The sequence below is a fragment of the Aptenodytes patagonicus genome, chromosome 11, assembly GCF_965638725.1.
Source record: "Aptenodytes patagonicus chromosome 11, bAptPat1.pri.cur, whole genome shotgun sequence".
NCBI classification, from domain to species: Eukaryota; Metazoa; Chordata; class Aves; order Sphenisciformes; family Spheniscidae; genus Aptenodytes; species Aptenodytes patagonicus.
In genome coordinates, this window is record NC_134959.1 from 5473350 (window position 1) to 5499751 (window position 26402).

The 26402-nt window shown below is 42.5% G+C and overlaps 1 protein-coding gene across 4 annotated transcripts in view; it reads right to left on the reverse strand.

The window, feature by feature from the left end:
- The window catches only part of CMIP (c-Maf inducing protein), a 139892-nt gene that overhangs the window by 18247 nt on the left and 95243 nt on the right, over positions 1 to 26402 (reverse strand). For all 4 annotated transcript variants that reach the window (XM_076349059.1, XM_076349060.1, XM_076349057.1 and 1 more), the window contains 7 exons: positions 18133 to 18294; positions 16922 to 16963; positions 13980 to 14042; positions 12458 to 12538; positions 9051 to 9154; positions 8366 to 8470; positions 6768 to 7121 (listed from right to left, as the gene is read on the reverse strand). In XM_076349059.1, coding sequence (XP_076205174.1) covers positions 6768 to 7121; positions 8366 to 8470; positions 9051 to 9154; positions 12458 to 12538; positions 13980 to 14042; positions 16922 to 16963; positions 18133 to 18294 — 911 coding nt within the window. The remainder of the gene's footprint in view (positions 1 to 6767; positions 7122 to 8365; positions 8471 to 9050; positions 9155 to 12457; positions 12539 to 13979; positions 14043 to 16921; positions 16964 to 18132; positions 18295 to 26402) is intronic.

A 26402-nucleotide genomic window follows, 5' to 3' on the forward strand; every position in this document is an offset into this window, starting at 1 on the left:
ATTCTGTTCTCTGGCCTAAATTAGGAGCAACTCTGAGATAAGGGGTGTCACACTAACCTAAAGCAAGCACGAGTCCATTGCAGATAGAGCACGTTGTGATCACCCATTCACAAGGTTCTTTCCAGAGACAAAAAACCCTTATGTGCTTAGACACTGAACAAAAAAGGAAGATGACAAACTTTGTTTAGTACTTCAGAACAGCAAGACATGAAGCAGGACTTCATTACAAGGATTTTTTTTCCACTTTGTGTAAAGTGAGTATCGTGAAACACCTGAGGATGAGGCTTGTCATATAAACTGAAATAAGTCAAGGAAACCTCTGACGTAGCACCTCTAAGATGAGCTCTCTCGGTTCTTCTAACAAAGCTTTGATTAATTACGGCTCTCTACAAGACTATTTGTTGTTTCTGACCTACAGACAAATTGAATGGATCAGTGACACAGAACTCTGACCTGTGTTCAGACTCATCTGAAAGTCTCTTGCTTACCTACCAGGTCTCTGTAGGAGACGACGCAACATATCTATAGCTGCAACCATGAGAAGTGCCAGAGGTCTGATCCACACAACCTGGGTTTCACTACATTTGTTAGGTGTGAGAACATAGTCCAGACCACAAGTAGTAGTCTGACTTTGAGCTGGCACCGTACTTCCACTCAAACATCCACCTCTCTTTAATGGTTTTAAACTAAAGGGGGGTAGATTTAGACTATATCTAAGGAAGAAATTTTTTACGCTGAGGGTGGTGAAACACTGGCACAGGTTGCCCAGAGAGGTGGTGGATGCCCCATCCCTGGAAACATTCAAGGTCAGGCTGGACGGGGCTCTGAGCAACCTGATCTAGTTGAAGATGTCCCTGCCCACGGCAGGGGGGTTGGACTAGATGACCTTTAGAGGTCCCCTCCAACCCCTCCAAACTATTCTATGATTCTATCTCTGTACTCAGGATGTTGTGTGCTCCTCCTGTTACCATGTACATCCCCAGAAACAGTCAGTCCTGCAGTGCTGTCCTCTTCGCATCACTGCTCTGCCCAAGCCTTGGAGAGCTCATGCATGGGCCTCACTGCCTACGCTTGGGTCCTCAAAGAACTGACAAGTCTAATGAGCAGTCTTTTTTTTTTTTTTAAATATACATACCCTTTGGAAATTCCTACGAAACCCAGTAGCTGATTTTACTCTAAAAACAACACATTTTTATTGGTAAATAAACAACTTTAAGAGCAGATTTTTGAGCAGAAGAGACCCGAAAGCAAAAAGGCTGAGTTAGGAAATTCAAAGGTGTTAAAGGTGTTTCACATCACATGAGATAAAGCACCTACAAATCTTTCCTAACAGAAGCTTAAAAGCTGAGACCCACTTGGAAGCTTAGTTCCTGTGACATCTCAGGTTAAGTGTTACACCACTAAAATTCCTCCTTGAGCAATCTGGAAAGTTGTGATTAGTAATAACGTGAACCAATCAATTTTTCATGGCTGATCTTCAAAGGAAATTGCAAGAGGAAGAAAAAAGCTGCTTTGTAAGACTAAGACCAAGTGAAACACTGCAGACAGAATTGGACAGTATCACTCTGACTTTTCTTGAAGCTGGGAGTTACGTATGGCATCTATTTGCAGAGCAGGTCTGTGAGAGGGCAGTGAAAATGAACCATAGCCTGTTTTCCTAGGAGGACGAGAAAGAAAGAAAACTGTCTCCCTACGAAATATATAGAGTTTGGTCATGTGAGTGGGACCTGAACATAAAATCTACACAACCTGTAATCCCTTCAATCTGAGCTAGGAAACGTGAAACAAACATAGCACAAGAATAAAACTAAACTACTTATTAAAAGCCTACGGTGTTTCTCCTCCTCCCACCTATTCCCTTTTGAAAAACATTTTCCTTCTGTCTGTGCTCATCTCATCTGCACTCTTTCATTTCAGACACCTGCTTTTTTTTTTTTTTTTTTTTTTTGGTCCATTCAAAGCTCTAACACAAGACAGAAGTGTTTGAAGCAAGGAAAGAAAGGGAGATAGATTAGCTCTGGCTGCAGTTAACAACCACCGTGATGAGCCAGACAAAGAGGCCATGCCAGGAGGAGGAGGGAGCACAGGGCTACAGGGAGAACTCAGGAGAGTGCCTGTGACAAACTCCCTTTGGAGCTCTTCAAAGGGTGCTGGGCTGAATGCTTATGCTCATCACACAACTTAAATCCCAGGATTGGCCTTATAAAAGCAGAGGGGGAGAAAGACTCCCTGATGTACTCACTGGCTCTGATTTTTGCAGGATTTGCAATTTCAGGGGAGTAGCACAGCAGTCAACCTGCAACCCAGTTCCTGCAAAAAGTGTGCTAGGCTGGGGGTCAGGGTGCCAAGCGGGTGAAGGATGTCAGAGCTGCTACTGCACACAGCTTTACTTCCCCAGAACCCTTTTTTAGGGGATTGGCCAGAACATTGGCCAGCCATAATAATTAAATAATCCCTGACTGCAGTAACTTTGCCTTTGGGCCATCGTCGCTATTGGCCTGCCAACATAATACATTTTCCTTCCCCAGGATCACCTTTCACCAAAATGAAAACCTGCCCATATGTCATGTGCGGCACAAACAATCCAAAACATATTAGCAGCCCAGGGCAACCCTGATAAACATGACATAAGAGAATCCTCTTGGGGTATTCAGAGCATGCCACTGACCTATTGGGGAATGCAGAGAAGGCAGGGGAAGCTCCAGTGGGCGCTTGATTTTGGAAAGCTGTCTGTCTTATCACCAAGAGACTGCAAGCCCCGAGTCCTCTGTTTTTAGAGAATAATAAAGAGACAAGGAGCAACTACTTGGAAGCAGCTTGTTTCTCCAGACTGAGCAGCTTGGCAAGATCAAAAAAATCTTTTAGGTAACTCCTCTGTTATCAGACAATAATAAGATGACCAAGCCCCCCAACAGTGTACCCTATCCCTTCTTTCCCTGGCTCTAGGTCCAACTCCTCTGAATTGTATGACACAAGGTTTAGCTCTGGGCTCCAAGGCAGGCTGAGAAAAAGCCCCATCAGACCCCCTGTCATATAAGGCACAAATCTGCAAAACAGTGAGATGACTTTTCATGTTCAGCCTTCTTTTGAGCTGGGCTTGTTTGTTTTTTCAAAAGAAGAAAATTTAGCACCATTGAAAGGCCCTAGAAAGGTCCTGCCCTGGCTGCTGAGAACAGAAAAGGCCTCCACTGCTCACAGTTGGCGTGGTAGCATCAGGAAACAGCAATGCAAGTTCGCCCAAAGGAGCCGACTCTCCCCTGGTCACACAGGCACCAGAGAGGGGTACAAGTGTTTGGGCATCTGGAAGGACCCTTGCCACTGCACGCAGCCACGGAAACAAAAAATGACACAGAAGGGTGACAGCTTATGATACAACATCATCGCAGCCACAGCCTCCCTAAGAGATGTCTATTCTTGCAGCCGATTTAGTTTGCTATTTGTTGATCCGGATTTCACTACAGGCACAGTTTAAGTGTTCTCCCCATATGCTGGGTGTTGCCAGGGGAATCAGTGGTCACCTTCAGGTGACACGCAGACTTTGAAGTTATCCAGTCCAAGGAAAAGGATACACGTCCACTTTTACAACAATTTCTCTAACCACAGTTGTGCTGTGCAAGCACAAGTTTGGCTGTACAAGAAATTCTCTAATGCATGGAAACATTAACATGCAAGTAGGAGCTGGACAAGGCTAAGCAGCTCTCAGAGCCTCTGATTTAATATGACAAACAGAAAGATTTCCATTAATTTAGTGCATTTTCTACGCACCAGTTCAAGACTTGTAGCATTCAGAAGGCACTGACTGGCATCAATAACAGTATCAGAGTCCAGAATGCATTAGAGAGTATTGACACAGAAGTTTGATCCACTTTTGAGTGCAGGACAAAAATACCATGTTCCACTAGAGACTGTGCCTCCTTTAAAATCTGCCCAGACTTTGGGTCATCTGCCAACTTCTTTAAAACCATGATTTTCTGTTTTCCTTTAGTATGCAATAGTTGTGTTCTGTTACTCAACTACATTAGAAAAAGGGTCAAAGACGTTCTTGGTGCTATGATAACAGCCACACAGATGAACTTTCTAATCTGCTCATTTAGCCTTACACTCATTGTGTAGGAGTTAGGTGAACAATAAAATGTCCTCTGCTGAAGATACTGTTAAGAATTATTTGCTAGACTTCCAACAATTAAAATCTGCCTAAAGAAATTGCTCCCCGTTGCCCTAAGTTAATTATGTAAAAAAGATATCATTGTTGGTGACTCTCTTGTTTTGATGATGATATTGAGTCAGACACCTAAAAGAACAATTAAATTCAATGCTAAGCAACTTATTTATGTTTGGCTTACCACTGTTATTAATAAGAACATTATTTTAGTGACTGCCCGCTGAGAGCTCAGCTCCTGGATAGCAGTTGTTTTATAATTAATGTTTTCTTCCTACTGGCATGTTCTTCAACTCTCTCTCTTCATATTTTTGGTTTTTCAAAGTACAGTACAGTAATACAGTACATCAGAAAGCCTTTGTTCAAGAAGAGTTTGAGCATGCAAGGAATCAGCATCACAACAGCGTTGTCTTTCTTTTTTATTAATAACTACTAGCCCTTCTACAATGCTTTTCCATCACTGGTTTCAGCATTGAAAAAGTATTCAATATCTTTACCTATATTTTACGGATAAAGAAACTGAGGCACAAAAAGAAGCGACTTCTCTAAAACCTCCTAGTAAGCCAGTGGCAGAATCAGGAGCAGAACTCATTTCTGCATTAATGCTTTCAGGTCAAAAAAAATCAAGGGATGAATAGGAACGGAAGGGAACCCAAATCAGTGGAGCTACAATATATATGAGCCATAGCTCTGCCTTAGAAATCGTCCTACATTCTCATAGGTTGTGATTTCTCAAGCAGGGTGTGGAATCTGGCAAGGCAATCTGAGGAGAGTTGCACCAGTTTTGCAGTATTGCTGGTCCTTCACTATATACAACATGTGGGTTTCACCCTTCAGAATTACCATTGTACAAGCTGAAAAAGGGCACAAAGCTGCTCCACACCTACAACCTGTGCGATAACAATAACAGATTCCCATTTTCACTGTTGCTATTGAAAAGCTTGATTTTTAAAAAGACAGCAAACTCATCAAAAAAATACGTAAATACGTTATTTTAAGGTATAGAGTGAAACAGTTCTTTGTGTAGGAAATTATACGGGAATTGAGACCTGGTATATCAAATGTTTAAAATGTGGAAAGACTGTGAGGAAGAACATGCCCATTCGTGAATTTGTTTATAAGTCTATGTCAGCTGCATGATGAAACCAAAACCATCAATACTTAGTGAGTCAGCATCCAAGCCAGCATCAGGACTGAGAGAGTTCATAGTGTTTATGGAAAACGTCTAGAGTCAAGGGGACAGGAATAAATACATGATGTATTTAATGTAGCACCTGGGTGCCTGAAGACTTAGAAGCCACCAGATGAAGCAAAGTCAGATGCGGTGCTTTTTTAATGCAAACATTTTAAAGGCAGAAGAGGCTAAGCCGGGGGGGGGGGGAATAAAATTAGCCTTCAGCAACTTCCTGCTCAAGAATCTAATGGGAACAGTATCTTGGATTCACCTGTCTTGTCTCCAGTTCCGAGTGTGTGCTTATGTATGTATTTGCAAGCCAGCTCTGCAGTGAGTGAAAGAATCCTGCTGAAAATTGGTACTATGTATTTTGAAAAAAATGAAAATGTGGGACAAAACTTTCATAAAATCCTCCATCACGGCAGTTGGACTTCATTTAATTCCTCGAGAGTATACACTCAGATTTGCATTTGACTTCAGTGTAGCCACATGCTCATGCGGAGTCCAAATTGCACCCACCGTGTCTTGTATTCTAAAAAACTCAACTATTACTTCATTAAGTCTTACATTGTTAAAAAATAATTAAGGTAGAAACATAACAGTTTGCCCAAAGATATACTGCAACTCAGTAGCAGAGCTGGCTGTCAAAGTCAACAAAGGTGTTTTGGGTTGTTTTACTGCGCTCCTATTATAAGCTTCCATTCTGCAGTCCACTTTTTGCGTTACTCCTTTTCATTTACTTATCGAGGAGAAAAACAAGCTTTTCCTGAAAAACTTTTTATTTTATATTCCTCTTGAAGATATTAAAAGGATTTGCCTCCCAGAAACCATGGAGCCATCATTTTGTAAAGGCTATTCGAGCATTCGTTCACTAATGCAGGTCCGCTGCACCAAAGCAACTGGTCGACAAATTGAGGCTCCACTCTAATACAAGTAAATCTGAACAAGTCGTGAAACTTCTACAAACATGTGAAGGGAGAACACCTTATTGAAAGACATTGACCTCATCCAACTCCTGCTGAAGCCAGGGGAGCAGCACTGCCTATCACTGCACAGGCACTGAGCCTAGCACAGACCTGTCTTCTCTAGCTCTGTCTCGGGCAATCCCAAAAGCCCTGGAGGAGACAAATGGATTTTTTTTTTTTTGGTGGGCAAGAACAAAACAGAAACCACTGGCAACAACATCCCGTCTTCTATAATATGCCTGAGGCTCACTGTACAAATAAGCTTTCCGTTTTCATCTTCCTAATGCTATTTTTAGAACATATTGGCAGTGCCAGATGTCTCTTTCAAAGGCTGGACTCTCTAGAGCTGGAGTTAGATTTATAACCATGTGCTTGCTGGCCACAGATGTTAAAGATGACAGGCCTGTGGGAAAAGCCCCCCATTGTTACGGTGACATTGTTCAAAAAGCTGTTTAAAATAGTTACTCACAGCATCTTGAGTATTTCAACATAACAGCCAAGGATCCTGTCTGCCTGGGCACTCAGCTCAATGCTTATGGTGCTGCAGGTAGGACTGACCATCAAGCAGTCAATCAGGTTGGGCTCACTGTCATTGCCAACGTTGGCTGTCATCTTCTGATTAGCTGTGTTGTTGCGCTCCACTTCCACATGGATCTCATTTGAAGTGACAATAACTGGTTTGAGACGGGATTCAGTCAAGGTGGCCTCTTGAGAGACCAGGTCAGGACTTGTGTGAAGAAGGCGGAGGGGGAGATTAGGCTTTCGGTCACACTGCTGCTGGCAGCCATTCCGAATTTCCTTCAGGCTTGGCGAATTGTCTCGACTGAATTTTAAAAATAAACAAACAATTTCAACAGACAGACATAACAGCAGAGAGCAGGAGAGAGAGTGCAACACTGAGAAGCTGAGATCTTTTGCAATTTCCCACTGCATTTCACCCCAGCCCACCGGATTGCTTTCTCCTGTGTAATCGGATTACTGAAATCAATTAAAAACATTAAAAGGCTCCAATAGGACTGTTCTGCAGCCCCTATTCTACAAAGATTTGAGCTTGTCATTACTCTAATTGACATGCCAGTTTAGTATAAAGGTGAACTTTCCCATCTAAGTTGTGCAAAGCTGTAACAGAATCCATGCCCAAGTATGTATCTGGCTACAGTACATGCCCAGACATTTGTCTGCAGCCCTCACGTCTGGAATTTTTGTTGGACACTAAGTAGCCCCTGTCCGTGCTCCACCATGAGGGAAGTCAGATAGGCATAAACAAACCGGGAACATAGCAGAGGGGAACCCTCAGTGTCTACTGGAAACTGGCTCATGTGTCAAGAACTGCGGCATCTATTTTGCGGTAAGTCAGGAATCAAATTTTCCACAATAATGGAGACAGCATTGTGAAACCAGCTCAGGTTCAAAGCTGTAGATACACAGGGATTTACACACAACCCCTTCTTCAAGATCTTACACTTCCCTTTGTTTTAGGTGTAACACACACCTCAGGTGCCAGAAAGGGAGCAAAACGGACACTGCTCTGGGTAGCGCTTAATTCCCAGAGACTTGTGGAGCGCTCTCATCTTCTGCTGGCCTAAAAAGGCTGGTTACAGCTGCAATCTGCCTTAGAGGAATATCTCAACAGTGGCCAAGATCTGCATGCATCTGGCTGTTGAGCTTCGTCCTGGAAGTTACTGCAGCTTGCAGTACTTCTGTACTGGGAACTGCCAAGCTCCTTGCATCACCAGCACTGCCCCCATTTTCAAGCATGGGAGCCAAAGGTGTGCAATAACAGACTGCCATGCTCACTGCCTCAAAACATGCCTCAGTGAGTACAAGTGAATGAAGGTTCAGCATCTTTCAGGTTTTCAAGCATACAAAGCGTAACAAATATAGTCACATACCTATGAAAACTTGCATGTGATTGACCAGAACTCCCACATGTAACGCTAGCAATGAGCAGAGTGAGAACGAAGACACGCTCTCACATACCCATACCCATGCTCACACCAATCTTGTTTACAGATGCCATGGGTTCGGACGTGAGTAACATGCGGTCAGCTGGGATTTCATACTGACCTGTTGATAAATTCCTCATAACATGAATAAATGGCTGCTAAGCAGACAGCGACAAGATTTGGCAGGACCCTGGGATGGGGGCATTGTCCAGTTGGACCATGCATGCTGAAAAACAAAAACCAAGATGACATCATTGTGAGGAAGATTTCTGTGGGCAAAAACGGTCAGACAGAATGGGGTGCCAGAACTGGATAGACAGCCTTGCGGAATCTTCAGAAGGGCCATAACAGAGAGTTACTTAAACCCTGTAAATCCCTACGCAATGGACCTATTTATGAATAAGGCTAAGCTGCATCCTCAGTTTATTTGATGTGGTATCTCTACAGTCCCCCCAAAATCTCACACATGACCGAGCATTATGTGGTCTAAAGTTAATAGAAATCTCTCTGTAGAGAGACTGAGTCTAAATGTATGAAAAGAATGTACACACAGCAAAGTCCATGTGCTTCCAGTGTGTAACTAGGCAGAAAACCCCAGCCATATTTGAGAATTAGTTTAAAAAAAAAAAAAAGAGACGTCAGCAACATTGCCTCATGGACTCTTCTAATTTATTTGCTGTTTGCGAATACCAAAAAGCACGAGCTACTCTTAACAGCCAGTAAAGAGATGAGCAGAGCTGGGAGAAGTAACACAGCGAAGCATGTACACAGGACTGGAAATATGCCATAAATTAAATGTAACTAACCTATGAATAAACTTCTTCACCACCTCCATTCCAGCATTCAGCTCATTCAAAGCCAGAATATACTCCTGAGTAAACAGCCGCAACCGAGGGCACTTCCCAAAATCCTGTCCAAAAAGGAGAGACTCAGTGAAGACGGTGAAACATGCCTGCAATGTATATCGAAACTGTGGGTTTTCAAAAGAAATCAACTCAGACACAACCGAATTCACTTTGTTATTATGATGACAGCTTCAAGAGCACAGTATCACTGCATGCTGAAGTCATGTTCTTCCCACTAATAACGACATACTTTCCAATTCTCCTCTTTCCCCCACACCCACCTTGAAACAAAAGACGTGTTTAATGAAAAAAAAAATCCTACCTGCACTTACATTTCTTTTGTACACTTCACTTTATACCTTTATTTTGAAATGCATTTTTTGTTGTTTTGTATTTTTGCTTCCACTCATAACTGCAGTTTTTTAGAAATGCAATTCAAAAATACTTTTTTACTTCCATGTTTGACATCATATCTATTCTGGTGTTAGAGAAGATTTTTTTGACATGCGATCAATAAGTGATCAAGTATAAAACCAGAGATCAGTTCTTTCTCCAGGGATTTTACTCCAGCTACGACGTGAATTTGAAAGGTGAGCTCAACAGTCACTTTCTTTAAATCCTGCAATCAGAAAGGCACCTGCTAACTGAAATCCTGTATCTCCTCACATCACCTGCTATTTTTAGATGTGAAAGGAGTAAAATCTGCTGTCTGGTGAGTGTTATTCCACAGCACATTTCTTCACATTTACACAGGTGTAACCTTATTACACAGGTGCTACAGAACTACAAAGCTAAATTTCCAAGCGGTGAACAAGGCCCACTGAGGACAAACAAGCCCTCCCAGTTATCCCTCAAGCAGCTGACTGTGGGAGAAGAGTAATCTTGAAAAAATAAATGGCAACTGAAATTTTAAAGAAATGCCACAAGTGGTAACGAACTGATGGTCTGTAAAAGGGAAGATACACTCCCAAAGCACTGAAACCTTCTGTTAGTTATTTTGATTTCAGGCACTTCTATAGCACAACCTATATTAACATCTCATAGGTTTTACAGCTAAAGAAAATTACCAAAAATGTGAATACAAGCCTAGGCAGAACAATGTCTCCTTCAAGTCTAAGTGTCACTCTTTGCTAGTACTGAATGGCTACCTGGTAACTTCACCCAGCAAAGGGTCTGTGGGCGATTCCACAGTTGGTATTACAATTAAAATCATTAAACTTCTAACAACTCCTTCAGGCAGGTGCAAATACACTTGGTACAAGGGCATGAGACCATATGTGCTTCGTATATCATTTGATGCCGTTTAATTTCATGAACTCTCCTTGCAAGATAGCTTTTGCAGTTGCAATTTATGATTTCAGCCCGTGTAGCTGTCCTAACTGAAGTTAGAATGAAAGTCCAAGAGATCATAAAGAGGATGTCATTGCTGACCACTCTAAAATAAAATCTCTCTCTAAATATAATATGATACCTTGTCATCATACCAGGTACATTACAATACACACTATCAATATTGTTTGCTCCAAAAAACCCCCCAACATTTGGACTGAGCCTACAAACAGCTGAAATACAAAGGTACTGAGAGGTTGCTGAGCAGTCCCCAAACAACTCAGCATACAATAGTCTCCAGTCCTACACGCAACTGGTAGTATCAGCAAGACAAAAAGCCATCCTCGTTCTTTTGAGATTTCAAAATTATAGATAAATGAAGCACTCTTTCCCCTTCTTGTAAGTGGGAAACTGCAACAAAACTTGTCGTGAACTTATCAAAGACCGCAGAGCAAATTAGCAGCAAAGGTGGGAACAGACAGCTAGGTCTCCTGCTCTAAGCACAGTGTAATAAGGCCTCCTAAGGTTATGAAGTTTGCTGTCAACAACACTGTCCCCCTAAAGGATAACTTTATTTACATGCACACACATGCATTCTCTAAAAAACTATTCAGTACAGAAGTCCCTGGAGAACAGTAAAGTGCCCAAATCCACTCCAATTAATATATGACACCGTAAATTCTCTGACTACACACTGCAGTACAGACATGTTGATTTTCAATCTGCAAATGTTAAGTATGGTAAATATACCCAATTCTCTGAAGCTAACCAAATACAAGCATTACACTATGCATTTAGATTTTATTTGAGACCCCTCAAGAGCTCTGCATGCTTTAAAAAAATCAGTCCAGAATCCAAGAATAACATTTACAGAATATTTCATTGAACACTACAGAATATTCAAAAATGTTTACATGTCTGCAGAGTGCAGGCACAGAGCCAGGAATATGACCTTTTTGCCACCTTGGGTTTTCTACCTCGTTCTGTAAACTCAAGGAGTTAAATAATAATACTGTTGTAAAAATAAGAACTACGAACTGTTTTCTACTGGCTTCATGCTGTACACAGCAGGACAGCGAATGGTCTCTAAAATTGTATCAGTTAGTGAAAAGAAGTTGATTGTGTAGTTACAGAGGTATGAGACCCATCCTTGAGATCACAGCCAAGTCAACTGTCTTAAATATTTTATTTTATTTATTTGTTACCCTGCCACAGCATTGTGAAGTAAAATTTCTTCATATAACTTAAAAACTATGGCAGAAAACTTAATATGCCACAAAGCATGGAGGGCTGGTAAATACCCAGACCTCTCTTAGGAAAGGAATATGGATCATGTAAGAATATCTTTAGTGTCGGGGGGAAATCTGGTATATGGGGTGGAGAGAGCAAAGCTGGCAGGGCAGTGTCCTAGCATTTATTTCAATCACTAGCAAGGAATTGATCGGCAATGAGAAGAGAGAAAGCAGCCTGGGAGAGAGCAATCATAAAATGACAAGAATACATGATTCCTGGAACGAGAAGGAAGAAGAATAGCAGAAAAGCATAAGGAAATTTGGGAAACCTAGGTAAGAATTCCTTGGACATGAGTCTAAAGAAAAATGGAAATCCAGAGAGCTGGGGTGTCTTACAGAAAAAATGTTGAGGGCCTCAGCTCAAAATCAACAAAGTCCCTATTCTGATTTTGTTATTTAATTGATTTTAAACCATTATAACTACAAGGATGGCATGCGGGGAGTAAATAAGGAGCCAAAAGCCAGGTGGGAGAGAGCTGGAGCTGCATATGCTGGCACTGCTGCCAAAAGAAATGTTCCTCAAATCAGGGCTTTGCTTAGATGCTTTTGAAAGTCCCACTGAATGCTTATTTAGTTCTGCATTTATAAAGCAACACACAATTACATGCAGTGTTCACAGTTTGGGGGGTTAGATTTGGATATCACAGTGCTTTGTGCATTACAGGCAATAGAGCAGCTGCTAATTATGAAAGGTATCACAGTAAAACTTCTCCAAACTGACCAAGTTCCCATAACACGTGCACTCACCATGTTGTGTTTGAGAATCCTCTGTACCACCGGTGTGAACACTTCTATCACAACCATGGACCGTGGGCGCTCTCGGCAGTGCTGTAATGAGCAACAAGTCGTTTTGTAAGCTGCAGAAATTATGAAGATGGGTCTCCTCTGGCTTCACACCCCATGCATGGATTACCCCGAAATTAACAAGATCCACGGGCTAAATTAATCTTCCCTGGGATTAGGGTACTCATAACACTGCTCTCTCCCATGGATTTGCTGCCATCTAATAGAAGGTTACCATGGGAGCTCATGAACCACACGAGTGTCTTTCCCTACTGCCTATCCTTCACAAAACTCACTGAAATTTAGTATCTTGGGATTTGTTTGGTTGAAACTTGCCAACAGTTTTAAAAGTAAAGGGGTTGGGGACAAAAAGATATTTAGACACAGGCAGTGTAATGGCACAGACCTCCTTTCCTTGGGATCCAGGCTAAAAACCTGTGGTGGATTTCGGAGGGTACCAACAAGCCACTCTCCCATCACAGGCTAAAACATACAATCATAATGCATCAGTCAGAGTAATTTAGGTTGGGAAGGACCTTTGGAGGTCGTCTGGTCCAACCCCCCCACTCAAGGCAGGGTCAATTTTGAAGATACATTAGCCTTCTCATTAGCCTTGTCCATTTCAGTTCTGAATATATCTGAGGAGGAAAAGTCCATAACCTGTTTCCCTTCCTGCAACTATACACAGCCCATCGCACACATTTAAAGATAATTAGGTGCCCACCTCTGATGGAGACCAAAGGCAAAAAAAAACAGGAATAAAAGTGCCTTGAGTCCAAGGTTAGATATGACCCTAAGACTGGCTTACAAAAATGCAACAGTCAGAGGAGTTCCTGGAACTTGAATTAATTTCTGTAGGAAGAAGCTGCTGATGAATAACTCTGGATGGGAATTATAAGCAGCATCCAGAACATTTGACAAATGTATACCCAGTCAACAGTAAGCAAATTTAAGCAGACTTGAAACTGAAACACAAACAGGCCTAGAGGAAAAGTAGTATTTTCAAATCCAGAAGCTCTGCAATCCAAAGTACTCAGAAGTTTATGGAAAAGACGCAAAATGCAGCACAAGCATGGATTTACCAGGAAAAAGGATGGGTCCTTATGATCTTCCCACTGCCATTACCCAATTACATAATACCATTAGGGCTGAGTTGTGCATCACATTACCAACTCATCTGAACACAGTGACTCCAATGATTTTTGCATTAGCTAAATAGAACATCTCTTGTACCCAGACTGGGGTGTGGGAGTCTGAAGATTTTAACTCTCACAGAGTATCAGGACTATGCAGTCTGATGTACTAAAGATATGGATCTATTTCTCATAATGGTGGTGTTAACTATTCCAATATCATTGGTTGTTGACCAAACACTGAAATCAATTTGGGCAGGAGGTAAGGAGCTAAAGAAAAAAACAACAACCCCCTCAAAGAACTACACTCATACACAACTACGAGATTTCAGAAAGCAAAGCTGTTCTGATACCTTGCAGAAGAATTCACAGAGGTCAGGAGGAGGATGGTTGTTTTCCAGCAAAGGTGCAATTGCCTTTAAAAAGAAAGAGAGAAAGAGAGAGAAAAATTTGATTAGAGGACGGCACCTGGAGTAAGCATTTTGCAGGAAAATATTTTTCTTGGAAAAAATAAAAAGCTCACTTTTTTAAAAGAAGGACAAAAGCGTCAATAGAGAAATTAGAGGTGGGCTGTGTGTTTATTTTAGGCGTAAGCTCAAGCACACCTCTGCTATGAATCCTCTGGAAAATTTTGCTTTAAACTACATCAGTGTAAATACATAAAACACAGCAAAGGAGTACAATTTTTATAATGGTTTAAATGAAAACAGGAGCAGACCAATTGTTTTAGGATGTAAAACAGCAAGGATGAATCTGGCTCACTGTTTCAGTTATACCATCTCCCTAAAAGAAAAAACTGAAGAACACCACAAACACACACATCCTTTATAAAAGAGTTTGAGCTCTTTTTGTGAGAAATAACTCACTAAAAGTAACATAGCACTGTTCTTACCTTGGAGGACCCTATTAATCAAAATCAAGCATCTAACTTTGTGAAGGCTGAGATCAACCATTCCTTCTTTGTTGCTACGCAAACCAATGTGCTTACACTCGGTAAATACATTAGAGGTCATACCTGCCACTGAGGGTATAATGAACTTACGTTGTTGTTACTTCCCTTGTAAATTAGAAAATGGTACTAGAACAATGCATTCTCTCTATGTGATGGTGCCTTCGGGCTTTTCCAGTCTTGAGCTAAAGGGATTCCCAGTACCCATTTAAAAGTAAGACTCTAAACACAGCAGCTAGGACATTTTGTATTAAGCAACTGAACACCAGATATTTTATCTGGATGGCATCTGGAGTTTTACTAAGGCAGCCTGCTTTGTTTTTTGCTCACCTGCTGGTCTCCTTAAGGATTTCAGCCCCAGTGAGTCTGCTTGCAATGACTGTTTCACAGTAGCCACTTCCACACACAAACAGGTCAAGAATAATGTGATTTTTAACAACGAAACCCAAGCACATCTGCAAAGATCTGTTTTGGTTACACATAACATTTGTGAAGTTTCTGTTCATTATCGTGTGCCCTCCTTCTGCAACTGTTCACTCTTCCTCTGGTGCTGGTCCGGCAACAGTGGACTGATGGAGAATGCGACACTATTCAGTGAAACTAGAATATCCTCGTTACCCATCCAACACCTGAGCTAAAAATCTTCCTTGAATCCATCTTTTGGAGTGTTTGCTATAGGACCTGCCAAACCACAGGGAGCCATGTACTGCAAAATCACCAAGTGTTTATACCTGTCCGGCAACTGCCAGAGGATCACTGCATCAGAGATGTAACGGGCTGGTTGTCAGCCTAAGAAAAATGAGCTTTGTTGTTTCAGCCCAGTCCTTACTGAACGTAGGGAATAACCACAAGAGACACTATCAAGCGGGTCACGGCTCCACCTGTACAGTCAGTGTGGAAGAGTGACAGCATGAAAACAGCCTATATTTTCCTCATGCGTGCTGTGGTTAAAAGCAGAAACTTGCTGTCTCGTGTTGCCCAGTTATGGCAACACGTGCTTCCCCTTCCTTACCGGGAAGGGATCAGTTGTAATATTGATCTGTTACAGCACTGTCTAGAGAAGGAAAGCTGGTTCCATCTGCGTGGCAAATCACTGCGTATTTTTAAGAGACTACATAAATACACAGTATTTGCAACACTTCCTAAGAATAGCACAGGTTAGCTGTGTATCGGCAGTGAGCTCTGAATGCCCAGAAACTGCCATCTCCTTAATGGTTCAAGCACAACCTACAGAAGGGCAGGATTTGAACTCAAGAAGCCATCACCCAGAATTGCTGAATAACATAGGCTGAAAGGACCTTTGGAGGCCACCTGGTCCAACTTCCCTGCTCACAGCAGCGCCACCTTATATGTTTTATTAAAAAATCCTTCCCCCAAAACAACCGGTTATAACTGGAGGCCTGAATTACCCTTGGCACTAGAGTAAAATGAAAGCTATAGCAGATCTCAAAAAAAAAAAAGTAAATGCCACTTCAGAAACTTATCTCAGGGAATGATTCCAGCTAAAATGGTATTTTAAGCAGCAGTTAAACACAATTCACACCTACTGGCAGCTACACGCCACCTTGCCATTTTGCAGAAAGAGTCACGGAGACGTGATACAATCAGGTGGTGGTGAGGTTCTAGATTAGATCACTGGGAAAATCTCCTGGAAATTGCCAGTGACTGAAATTAAATTACAGTGATGGGGAACCAAGTTCCATCTCTCTGATAAATTGTTGAGATTTTACGTTTTGTTGCACAAGGAAGAGAGCTGCCATTTGATTCACTTATTTCTATGTCTAAATAAATGCAACCTACAGAAAAGAAAAAAGTTGAGGAGGATATTTTTATAAATCAAGTAAGCAGGGGGTTAAACTGCAGTGACACATACACATATCCACACTTACAAAAACAATCACTTGCTCACATACCATCAGCAATGGAGACATTCTGTATATGGTAGCATTAGCCCCTCAGGAAACTACTAAGCCTACGGGTTTTATAGGGCACATCTGGAAATGATGTTTTTTGACTATTTAAAGTACATATATAGATATGAACATTGCGCTGTGTAGCCTAGTAAGGAGGCCATTTTGGGAGATGATTAACCCTCAACATGCTGTGCTGTTTCATACAAGTTGACGAGGAAACTTTATTTTTACTCATCTATGAAACAAGAAAAGAGGAATGACAAAACCACACAAAAAACAGTAGAACAAATGGGTTTGATCCTGCCTAAGTTCACCATCATTGGTGGAAATGCTTTCATATCTGCTGTACTTTACTGGGGCAGAGGCAAGCATTAACAGAAGTGTTATCAAACAATACAGATTTGTCCTCAGATTTTGACAGAAAGATACTCACCACAATAATGCTCTCGTGGTCTTGAGTGGTTAAGTTGTTGTTCTGAAAGAGTTGAATAGAAGAAATGAATGAGCGAAGAATACTCTTGAGTTGGCACATCAGCATACACAGTCCTCTTAGCTACCACCAGACACAAGCAGAAAGGCTCAAGACTGCAATTGCTTATTTTCAGAATAAAATTAATCAAATTACAATCATTCTCTTAAAGAAGGTGGTATACTATCTGCTATGAGGGGTTGTGCAAGCTTCCATTTCTCCGTCAGCACTTTCAGATTCAAGCCACCCCAGCCATGAAAGCTGAGCATACAAACACCAGGATGCCACAGAAGGTCTCAATCAGTCGGAAAATTAAAGCTAGCGATACATTTCTTTAAAATGTTTTCTTAAGACAGGCTGTACGTTTCTAAGAAAATTAATAAAAGGATTGTTGTGGCATTGTATACCATTTGTTGGTAGCAAACTAACTGCTGCAGTTTTCCTGAAATTCCTTCTTCAAACATGGAACCAGTAAAGGCAATAAATTTACTGGAAGTCAGCTATGCTACCACCTATGCAAAAGAGTTTGCTTTTGGCTTTCTCAGTAGCATGATCCATTCAGAAGTTACAAAGTTGTGAGTTGCTAAGATGCTGCAAGAAAAAAAAAACTAGCAACTTTTTTGCTTATCACAAATCTTTGTACATCAGAACTAAGACATTAAAAACCTGCTTGGCATTAAATTTCCTGTCCATGAAAAGTTAGCCATTTGAAATAGATGCTATAAAAGGAGGATAGATATCTCTGAAGAAGGAAAATATTTTTCTTTGACAGAATAGCTGCACAATGAATTTATTGGTGTGTATATATATATTGCTACAAGAATTATTAGTCACGCAAACAAAGCCAATGGAATAGAAGTCCAGGGGAGTTTTACCATTGACTTGAAATAAGACACGAATCAGACCCATAATAAATTTACCATAAATAATCAACAACAAAAAAAAGCCTCAAGAGAACTGTGTTTTGTTTTGTTTCTAGAAATCTACCTAACATGGGTCAAATTCTCCTTCTCCCCAGCAAGTATAAATTCCACGCAAGTCAGCAGAAGTCACAAGCAGACTCAAAGGCAGAATTTTGACTGCCCAGTTAAAATGAAACCCACCCACAAACTTTTAACTGTTTGTCTCTCCTCTAAATGCGACAGTGTCTTGCAGGAACACTGCTGAGGTCATACCTCTGAGAGCAGTTTTGAGACAATCTCCAGTGGTGCTTGGTGAATAGAGTCATCCTGAAGCGGAGACGTCAGCGCCATGTCCACCAGCGTCCTGATCTCCTTCAACACCACCTCCCAGCGGCTGGGGTTACTGAGCACCTTCTTGTACTTGTAAATCTTTTTCTGCAAGAAAAATGAAAGGGTCACACTGACACCACCATAAACCCCTTGAAAAAATTGACTGGATATGTGCTTCCACATGCAACTGTCAAGTGGGCTGCTTTGTATTTTGAGTTTTGCCTTTTCTGTTCGCTCAAAAGCTGTACTTAAAACATTTATATGGAAAAGAAAATCTCATATGTCTAAACCAATTTCTTCTGTGGAAGCAATGAAAAACTGTGACTCCTTTTTTTCATTTTAAAATAAGTTTTTAAACTCCAGAGCATCTTTCTTTCCATCATCTCCTCTTGCAAACACCTTATTCCTCAGGCTAGTAACAGATACATGCTATTACACTGTTTCCAAAGCTGTAGGTCCTTCTAAAGGGAGTTAGTCATCAAGAAAGGGGGGGGGGGGGGGGGGAGGGCTACCAAAACATTATTCTACAGATGCTTTATTCTACATTGCTAATTGGTGAATTCACATTCAGAATGAATTAAAACCCATTTCAAAGTGAAAAATTCCAGTAGACCCACAGGCTTTTTTTTCTGTCTTGAAGGATCCTGAAAAGTCATGTTGACACTCTCCAGTTGTAACAGAAACTAACTTGTAAAGTCTCCAAGTCTTCCATGCAACAGCATTTCCACTCTCAAGAAAAGCATTCCTGACTGCCTAATCCCATCTGCCCCAGTCCTCTGCATGCCCCTGCATTAGTTCTGGCCGTGCCCAAGCTATTTCACCGATTGCCCCATCCACAGACCAGCTGGATAAGCAAAAGACAATTCTTACCTCCTCAGCAGCCATGTTGCCACAAATGACTGGAACAGAGGCTGCTTTGTATAATAAATAGTATTCTTTATAGAAAAGCCACCCTCCCAAATTCCCAGAGGTGGCCTGACGAAACTCTAGAAGTTCAAGGAAATGATGACAAGCATTAAAACACCACTCCCAACGACAACACGAAGCGTGCACTAGAACCAGGAGAGGCTTGCCAAAGCAGCCAGCGCTGGAGGCACCGCGCGGCCACGGAGCTGGCAGGGAAGGAGCTCTGCTGGCTGATGGAGAGCAACCGCCAGGACCGCAGCGTTTTGTTTAGTTCACATGCCCTTCCGCTCCTCTCCTGTGCATCCAAAGGGATGTCAAGAAGTCTGGATACATCCTCAGGTTTATTGAGCGACACAGGCTGGGCTTCTCTGCTTACGTGAAAACATCAGTGTTTTGCACTAAAAATGGATCTTGCATTCCTCGGCAGCATTTCCAGGGAAATCACAAAAACTGCCCATGTCGCGCAGCTCGCAGATTCAGCTGCACATTTTGGACTATACATCGTCAGTGTAATAAAGGCAGAGGACTTTGCAAAGGGTCAGTCTGCTTTGTTCTGTTTTGTTTTGTTTTGGAGCTTTGCCGCTACATGGCATTTCCCCCTCCGCTCGCACAGGGCAGCCCCTGCAGGAGCCGTCTGAACAGGCTGGCTCTCTGCTGAGCAGCCGCTTCCTTCCCACCGTGGCAGCAGATCTAACGCTCAACAGAAAACACAGTCACCTCTGTACCCTATCTGAAACACGAGAGAAGAGAACAATGCAGAAAAATAAAGATTTCAGATGCCTTGGGTTTGTCAACGTTGTTAGAGGGGGGAAAAGAGGGTGGCACTGGGCTGACATGTAAAGGCTGATAAAGCAATCCAATTATCTTTTTAATTAAATTCATGCAAGTACAAAAGCACGCTGGCAGTAGTTCACACTTTCAGTGCATTTTAAGCCACTGAAAAGCTAAAGGAACATAAAAACACGTGCTGCAGACATTATCAAATGTGTTTGGGATTTCAGAACTGAGCAAAAATCTTTGTACTTCTGAGCTCCTTAGGGCAGAGAGGGTCCACCGGCATTTTTAAGCTACCAGCAAGACTTCTACCATCATCACAGATCTATTGGACTCTTTAGGAAACTTGAATCATAGAGTTTAATTTCTCCTACTCATGTAGTGCCTTTTTTTAGGGTCTTTTTGTTAGACCCACTCCAGCACTAAATAGAATCTAAACTTCAAAGCCAACCAGCCAGCTTTGCAACTTGAAGTAACTCCTTTCTGACTAATTGAGGACACTAAATGAAGCTAGCCCAACAGATACATTTTCCATGCTGAAATTTATTCCTTGGTCCTGTACTACGAAGAAATCAAATTCAAAGCAGAATTCAAAGCTGGATAAAAAGTGGGGGCGGTGGAAGAGCGAGAGCTAGACCACTGGGTTATTGTATCCCTGCCTGCTGTGGGCTGCCCCTTACTTGGGCGAGTTACAACGTGATTTCGGGGAGCAGCTCCTTCAGCCTAAGAGACAGCTGTTGAAGGAAACCCTCTTGCCCAACAGGACGCTGCTCAGACAACCCTACCACAAATATCTTTCTTCCGCTGTCAAATCCACTCTTGCTTGGGGGGAGGGAGGAGCAAGGGAGGTTTCCTTTCCCTTTTAGAGATGTCCATTAAAAATTAAAATTCTGATGAGGCTGACGTACATAAGAGAAAAGACAGCAGGAGCTGTACTCCCAGCTATCCAAGGGAGACCTACAAAAGCTGCTGCTCAGACCAGGCAGACAGTGACTCAAAGGGAGCATCAGGGGACAGCTACCTTTGCAGACACGCTGAGACCGCCACAAGCAGAAAATCCAAACTTATCAGTCTCTGCTTCACATTTTCAGCACAAAGGGCTGCGCTGTACTGATATACTGAGCTGTAATCTGCAAGTGACATTACAGAAGTCTTGAATGATGGTGGGAAAGCAGCAGAAAATAAATAAATAAATAGAGGAGCCATCCCCAAGAGGGTTGAACTCTGCTATCCTGAACCTTTGCCCATGGTTACGCTGCTGTTTTTCTCAGCAGAATGCGTTTCACTGTTGAGCGCTTTGCTGAAAGCCTCAATTAAAGCTTGAAACCTATCAGTCGGTTACAGAAGCAATTTGCTGTGTATCAGCAAGCACTTAGCCAACACTGAGCCATCTGCTCTATTCTACCTGTGATGACTCCGGAGCAAGGAGAAACAATCGCTCACGAGCTTAAAAGCAAAGCTGCTCGGTAAAGACCCATATCGGAGAACAGGCATGGCAACACGTGCGAGGAGTTCGCTCCCCCTGGATGTAGGTGTAAAAGATGCCTTCAGTTGCTGAAAATACTCACACAACATTCATCACTAATAGCGTGTACAAGAAAAATACTGGGATGGGAATCCAGTTTCACTGGGATTTCACTAAAAGCAGCAGCTCCTGCGACAATTTATGTGAGTGAAAATAACACATGCCAACTTGGAATTTGACCCTCCTAGTTACTGACCAGCCAGAACCACACAGCTAGTGTCATTCCAAAATCTTGCTATGCTGACTTTAAGAGCAAAACCACTGAATTTAGTATGTACCCTGAAGAAGCAGCATGGGGAATAAGTGACACTGACAGGGCATCCTTCATTCTCAAATCACTCTAATTAATTTAAGTCTTGCAGAAACCCAAAGACCTAAGTCTCAATCCTCTTTAAGAGGAGGAGGAATTGAAGTCCACATGTGAAAAATTACTTTTCCAGTGTTACTAAGCAAGCAAATGTGACAAAAATCTGTAAGCAGTGGGTTTTGCCATCAGTGCTCAAAAGCTCCTGAACACTGCTGTGAACAGAAAGTTCAGGAGAGCCTAGGAAACTTTCAGCTTTTTTAAGTAACATCTTCATATGTTTTTCTATCCTATAATGGCCTCATCCTGTAGCCCTTGCTCATACACCACTTCCTTGGACAAGAATGGTAATACTGGTGTAGTTGACATCTAAGAAAAATGGGACTCTAATGCACAAAATCAGAAGGCATGGAACAACTGCCTTTTTCAGACCTAGCAAGAGCTTTCATGTTAGGAACATCTTAAAGCAGCCGGCGCACCTGATCCAAAAAGGGCAAGATGGAGTTAGCCTTCTTGATGACCAAATTTCATCCCTGCTTTGCTACTGGTGGCCAGGAAACGTTCTGTACTCTTGGGAACCTGTCTTCCTGTCAGCAAATACTATCTTCATTACATTAAAAAAATTAATTGCCAACCCTAATCCAGAATAGCCTGTTAAATTCTAGCTCTCTGCTCTTCAGCCCTTTACCGCGCAACAGCACGCAACTAATCGCTTCTTTATTGGAAAAGCTAGAGCTACTGCAGGAACGTACACTGACTTTGAGGGTTGCGTGTGCCAGCAATTGTTTATTTCTTGCTGAGCAACGAGGGCAGTTCCAGCAAAAGGGAAAAGGTCAACCTCCCGCACAGAGGTCCTCCCCAGCTCATTGCAGGGATGGCTGAGCCAAGCTAGTATTACAGTTTAACGTTGATGGCACTTATGTAAAATGGAGATGCCTCTTGCTGGATGCAAATGTACAGAGGAAATAAAACACAGAGAGCAGACATTGGAACAGTTTTCTCCACTGCAGCGGAACGTTTTGTTAAAATGCTGTATGACAAGAAACAGGAAGAGTTGCTTGCGATGTTCAACACACATGCTTGGCTTGTCCTAAAGCCCAGGAGCTGTACCATGTATTCTTGAGCACCACCTGCTGGCATTTTGTCTATTAACTCGTTACCTTCATGAAAACAAAGATGGCATGGCATCCTCAGAACTCAGCTAGATGCATATTCTGCTTTTAACACTAGCAGGCATCACTTACTTCACGGTATTCTGAAAAATACATAAGAATAACTTGTTGCTAACAGATGTTTCCCTGATAGCCAGAGATGGGCTTAAATCACCAGGTGGATCCACTGAAAGCCTTCTGAACTAAGTTTCTACCTGCAACATTTACCAATATGAAGACAAAAAGCAACTTACCTGAAAAAGACTAAGTCTATAAAAAGTCCCACTCCAGGCAAAGGGCTGGGGCTGGGACGAGATTATAGAAACTTTTCCAAATCGGGGACTTAAGACTGCTCATGCTGCAGTAATCAAACTCTTCACAACCTTCTGAAGGTTTTGCACAGAAAGACTAATGAGCTGCTCTCTAGAATAGCTGCAAAATGGCAGCAGCAAACGTTTCTGCTCTACCATGTTTTCATCAGGTCAAGGTATTTTCTGCATTTTTCATTTTACCCAGTGCTAAATGCTGAAGTGCATCAACTTCTCTGCTTCGGTTGCTTCTCTGAATGGAATCACCTTGGTCGAGGCTCACTTGCCCACAAGCTCCTTGCCACAGGCCAGAGAACTGGAGGGAAACGTTGTAAGCTAGATGTTTCCTGATTCTCACTCAGTTAAGGTCTAAATAACACTTCATTTTTTGCCAATTCATATAAAAAAGATCCTGACGAAATCGCCGTTACTTGTTGCACTGAGATTGGCACCCATGAATCTATGCCCTGAATAAATATATCAAGTGACCTGAGCAGCTCACAGGCTCGATACTTAAAGGCAAGAAGGAGAAACAGAGCAAGAAAATCGAGGTGATTTCCTTGAGGTCATAGGGCAAGTCAGGTCCAGAGCAGAACTGAGGTCTTCTGATTCTGAGGCCTCCATGCTAATTGCTAGATCATGGCACCCCTAAGTAAAAGCACCCCCGACATGCACTGGGGCCGCAGCAAGCAAGCTGAATGTCGATATCCTGTTGTTGTGCTTCCCCATCATGACATCTTCCCCCACCCCCTTTTTCAGTCTACATTTGTTCACCTATTTTTTTTCCCAACAGTGTCTACCACCTTGCTCCAGATCTTAGCCAGTCCAGGCAAGAAACCCCAAACACTCAGATCAGCGCCGTTTCAAAGCTGACAGAGTTCAACAGGTTCAGCAAGTGGTGAAGTGGGTTCAGCTGTTAACTAATGCACAAGCTGGAACAACCACACAGATACTTCCCACAGGCACAGAGTTTGTCCTTTGCTCAAATACCACTGGGACAGTACCGCTGCAAAGTAAAAGAATGCTGAAATAAACAAAATTTTAAAAGGACGAAACACGGACGAAACACATTTCTGCTTGGACCAAGAAAAGTGGAAGTGGGACCAGGGGACTCACAGGGCAGCCTCCTCACGCACCTTCCCAGCATGACACAGGGCAGCTGCGACATTAATGCACTGAAGAACTTGCTCCTGAAGCGTATTATATAGCTATATATCTATCTCTCTCTCCACCTCCTTTGCACACAGCTGTCACCTGACTGACCATCCTTCTGGGCTTCTGCTGTCTGATGTGCTCAAAACTACTGCAAAGATATCCTTCAGCAACAAGGGGGGATGAGAGGATGGGAAAGGAAGGATATTCTACCCAAGGGAAAAAAGAAAACTATAAAGTCTGCTTGCCCAGTGTTTAAAATTATGGGCTCCACTGAAGACAAACCTGCATGCAAATACAGTGTGTGTGCCTCCAAAAACTAAAAGCAACTCAAAATTTGTGGCTTCCTTCTAGCCCCCTCAGCGGGGAGGGAAGAGGTCATCTTTGGTAGACCTTCCCACTACCAAGCAGAGAAACTGGGCTTTGTTTTTGCTGGTGTCTTGTCTTTCTCTCAGATCCCTGCATACAGCCCTTTGGTCACTAAGATGCAGGAACACAGCTGGCTGATCCAAACCCAGCTCTCCCTTAGCCGCACATTCAAGATGCCATGTCCCCAGCTAGAAAACGCAAAAGGCCAACTGTGGCTCCAGCTGCACTTTGCATGGGCTAATGCGGTTACTGTCGTAATCAGACCTGTCCACAGGGGAGACATTCTTTGGCACGGCCGACATTGATGCATTCCCTGAAACCCTCCATCCCTGCTTCCATTTCCTTTTGGCAAACACTCCCATTCTTCAGGCCCCAGTTCCAGCACCAGCTTTACACTTCAGGTTGGTAAAACATCAGCTTTCATCCTGCACACAGCAACTGCTGTTCCGTATTTTTCATATCGGAGCCAAGCTGAGGTTTGTTTTTAATGTTGCTTTGGCTATGCGGAATTTCACTATGACTGCAGATACGTTTCTAGCAGAAGCATAAGCCACTCCCTACTTGCAAAAAGCATTGGTAGAGACACAGCTGCGATCTTGGGTTGCAAATCCCACACCTCCCCAGAAGAAGAAATATTTTAAAATATGTTGTCCATGGGCATTTAGGTGTTTTGTTTTGGGTTTTTTTAAAGCAAAAGTCACACAACACCTTTTCCTCCTGATCTTGGGCAGGAGGAAAAACTTCAACAACTTCAATACAGTTGAACAACACCGTTGTCCCACACGTACAGGGAAGATCTGCCCTAACTGCAGGTTGGTGGGGTTTACAAACCCTCCTGAGTTCCTTTAAACTCTCATGCAGAATGACTGAGAAAAACCTTCACATAGATGTTGCCGGACTCACACAATTAGGGCAAGAGCCAGACACCCTGCTTGATCTACAGCACTTTAACAGCCTCTGACTCATCATCAGAGGGAAGGTTTCAAACATGTTTAGGCACAACTACCTCCTTCTCTTGCAGGACCTCACTGCTGCCTGCTGCAGCAGTTTTAGCCCTTTTCTCCAGAGCAGCAAATGCTCAACACGGACACTGTCTGGACGTCGGGATCTCAGTGTTCTGGCACAACCCACGGTTTCCAGAGGGGTGCGAGTCTGACGTGCTCCTGTATTTGAGATTATGCAGTATAAGCTGGAGTCAGCAAAATCACGTCCCATTTAAAAAAGAAAAAAAGAAAAAAAAAAAAGAAAGAGCAGACTACTAGATGAGAAGCAGGAATATGTACACCATATACACTCCACACTCTCCTAAACCTTCAGTGGACTAACTGCATTGCAGTGCATGCGGGGGGAGGGAAATAGTATTGAATAAATAAACTATAGCAGACACTGTATGACTGTGGAGTTCAGCATGCATCAAACAGAAAGCAGAATACACAGAGCACTGTGACTTTAACTGCCACCTATGTGCAGTTCTTGCTGTGTGCCTCTCTGTGCACCATTACCTACTGCATTACTGACCTACCATTACTGACTGCATTACAGAATGCTCTGACACCAAGCTGAACTGATCCAGGTTCCTAATACCCTTACATTCACGCACTTTATATTCCACACATGATGGCTGTGTCTGTGGAGCCTAGTCCTTGACATCCACCGGCTCTCAGCCTGCGGTGGGAATAAATGACTTTGCCACTGCAGAGAAGAGATAGTGCGTAGGAAAAAAA